Genomic DNA, 3,080 nt, shown 5'->3' on the forward strand with positions numbered 1-3,080 from the left:
CCCACCATAACCCTGTGCAATGTGTTTTGTCTTTTCTGTTTTTTAAGTTTATTTACAGTTTAATATTGTATTTTTTAGGTCAATATCAATATTTGAAAATAATAAAAATCTAATAAAAACTAAATCGTTTTTAGTTATAGGGTTAGGATGTTTTTGAATACTAAACATTTAATAAAAAAGTTTAAGTAAAGATATTAATTTCAGTAACCATTAAACCTGACAGTAGAGTAAATAAAACACATATTTACAATAACTGAAATTAAAATTCTCGTTGAAAATATGCAGCCAATAAAACATTTATTGTTGGAATTTAATGCTCTGTAATGTCTCTTTGCATACCTGTCAAAATACACACAAATATAATTAATCACCGGATCATCCCAACATCATTTAATGATATATTATATTATTCTGGTGTACTTTGTTGATGGTAGATTGTATCATATTACTCACAAGTACTCTACAGTATGCATACTGCTTGTCTTGTAATTTTGAGGTTAATATACAATAAAGTATATCTTAAATAGTTCTTATTGTTTTCTATTCTTATTTTTTATTTTACATGCCTCTACATTTCCCCTCTGGGAATCAATAAAGGCTTATCTTATCTTATCTGTGATAACCCAATATTGGCCTGATGATCTATTATTCATTCTCTATTAAAATATACAAAATTAACACAGAAAAACTGCAGATTCCTGCATTTCTTTAAAGTATAAAGTAACATTTTGAGAAATACACTTGTTCAATTTCTTGCTGAGAGAGAGACTGACACAGTAACTTCCTGGAGTCTTGTTGTCAGGATGAGGTTGCCAGGCAACCAGTGGAGACTCCAGGTAGTTTCTGCTCCCAGCCAAGAAACATCTCGGCACATATTGTAACCCTTTGTTAAATCGAAAAAAATACAGTGTTTATGCTTTGCAGCTTTGGACGGATCCAGGCTAGCTGATTCCCCCTGTTTTTTTAGTATTTACTAAAATGTCAAACTATTCCTTTAAAAAAACACACATTTAAATGCACCAAAGGGGGGAAAGTGAGTGAATCAAAGAGAACAATGGCAAAATAGAACAGTGTTTTAAAGAAATGCAGCAAGTATGATTAATGAAATGCCCAAACACAGGAAAAAAAAAGAGGGACTGCAGCACGAAGACGTGGATGGATGTAAAGCTGAAACACAAAAACTGTTAGAAATAGACAATATAAAGGTGTGTGTGACTTTGTGTGTGTGTGTGTGTGTGTGAGTGAGTGAGTGAGTGGGAGAGATGTTGGCGTTTTTGGCTGAGCACACTGCTGAACCCAGTGCACACACCCACACACAGCCTGTCTGAGACTATAGGACACGACACAGGACACCCACACACACACAGCCTCCCACACACAAATACAAACTCACACACAAGCACGCACACACACAGCAATATTTACGGTCATCATGAGAGGACATCACCTGCAATAGTCCCCTTGTTTAGCCACCTCAGCCAATGAAAAGAGACAGTCCATGGTTGCTAGGTGACTAATAGCCCTTTTCATGGTGTGATAGTGCTCCCCAAACTGACTACAGAGAGAGGGAGAGAGAAAGAGAGAGAGAGAGAGAGAGAGTGAGAAAGAGAAAAAGAGGGAGAGAGAGGAAATAAAAAAAAGAGATTTTCAAGTGTAAATTAAGGTAAGTGCATACTGTGTTCTGAGCAGACTGACAGTGTACTTGAGTAAAACAGACTAATTCTGGCAGGCTGAGAGCCCTGCAGACATGTTTTTAGTGTTTTTTTTATTTGAGTTTATGATTAGCTTTGTGTCTGTATGTGTTTATACGTGTGTGTGTGTGTGTGTGTGCACCATACTCCAGAAAATTGGTCCACTCCGTCTGGCTGTCCAGCAGCAGCTGCTCTCGGAGTTGCAGCAGCTTCTTGTAGCGCCCCACCAGGAAAGGAGTGTGATACCTGCTGACCGCCTTGGTACTGCAGAGGAGAGGGCACAAGGAGGTGAGGTAGAGAAGGCAGAGGCAAAATGGACTGGCACAAGAAGCAGATAAAGATACCACATACAGAGGATCAACAAGGGCTTTGACTCCCAGACACCAGCATTTTTAACCTTTAGCCCCTTAAACAAAGCAATGGTCAGGGGTTACGACCAGGTCAAACAAAGAATGTTTGAGGCCCGAAGAAGTCAACTGATCTTGCAGTTTGCAAGCAAAAAAGTAGAGATTAAAATAATTGTCTGGACATGAAAATAGAATTTTGTGTATGATCATTTGTTTTTCTTCACCTGTTAATTTGTTATCATGTTGATCTTTGACTTATACTGCAACCCCTCGGAGGGATCAAAAACCTTGGGTTGGAAAACACCACCCTTGAATATAGTGAAGGTTTATAATGTGAAAACAATCTATGATGAAGTGTTGGAGGCAGAAAAAAATCACAAGTAGGCATTTCTTACCATTATCATTATTTTTGACACCTCAAAGTGCATCTATACACTCAGGATAGAAACACAGAAAGCAGAGAGGCTGCCAGGAACTGCTGACACCTCCTGCCAACAGTGTGCAAATCGACTGAGGTGTCAATCCAAATGACCTTTACTGCTGCGTAAAGTTGTTCAGAACATAAAAAAGTACAGATCGGTGCATGAGCTGCATTGGAATGTTGTTGATAATAAACTCCAAATTTCATTAGTTTACAACGAATATCAAACAGATGTTAAATTGTTAACTCACTATCTGCCTGTCTCTCACCATAGAAAATTAATGGGAGTCAGCAGCTCGCCACAAAATGCATACTGTGTTTTCATCGTCAGCATGTATTGATTTTTTGGAGACTTGTGGGCAGCTGAACAAGCTAAAACACAACACTGATGTATTATCACTTTATAAAGCTATTTACACATTGAGCAGACATGGAGCAATATTAGCTATAATATGAAGTTATGTTTCTGGCCAGCTGACAAAGTCCAATATTCACATCCCCTTTAGCTCTGTCTTGCTCACTTGCAACTCAAGAGGGAAATATCTAGCTCCCTTAGATGCTAAATGCTTCATTATGTTCACCAGCTACTCACTGCCTGGTAGTGTAGAGTGGGTTTATCAG

The 3,080-nt window shown here is 38.2% G+C and overlaps 1 protein-coding gene across 1 annotated transcript in view; it reads right to left on the reverse strand.

The window, feature by feature from the left end:
* msh3 (mutS homolog 3 (E. coli)) overlaps window positions 1-3,080 on the reverse strand; it is a 37,754-nt gene that overhangs the window by 21,151 nt on the left and 13,523 nt on the right. Inside the window, 2 exon segments of the mRNA XM_035658253.1 lie at window positions 1,448-1,555; window positions 1,839-1,955. Coding sequence (XP_035514146.1) covers window positions 1,448-1,555; window positions 1,839-1,955 — 225 coding nt within the window.

This window comes from Morone saxatilis, unplaced genomic scaffold (assembly GCF_004916995.1).
Source record: "Morone saxatilis isolate NCDOM2014 unplaced genomic scaffold, NCSU_SB_2.0 Contig16, whole genome shotgun sequence".
Classification (NCBI taxonomy): domain Eukaryota; kingdom Metazoa; phylum Chordata; class Actinopteri; family Moronidae; genus Morone; species Morone saxatilis.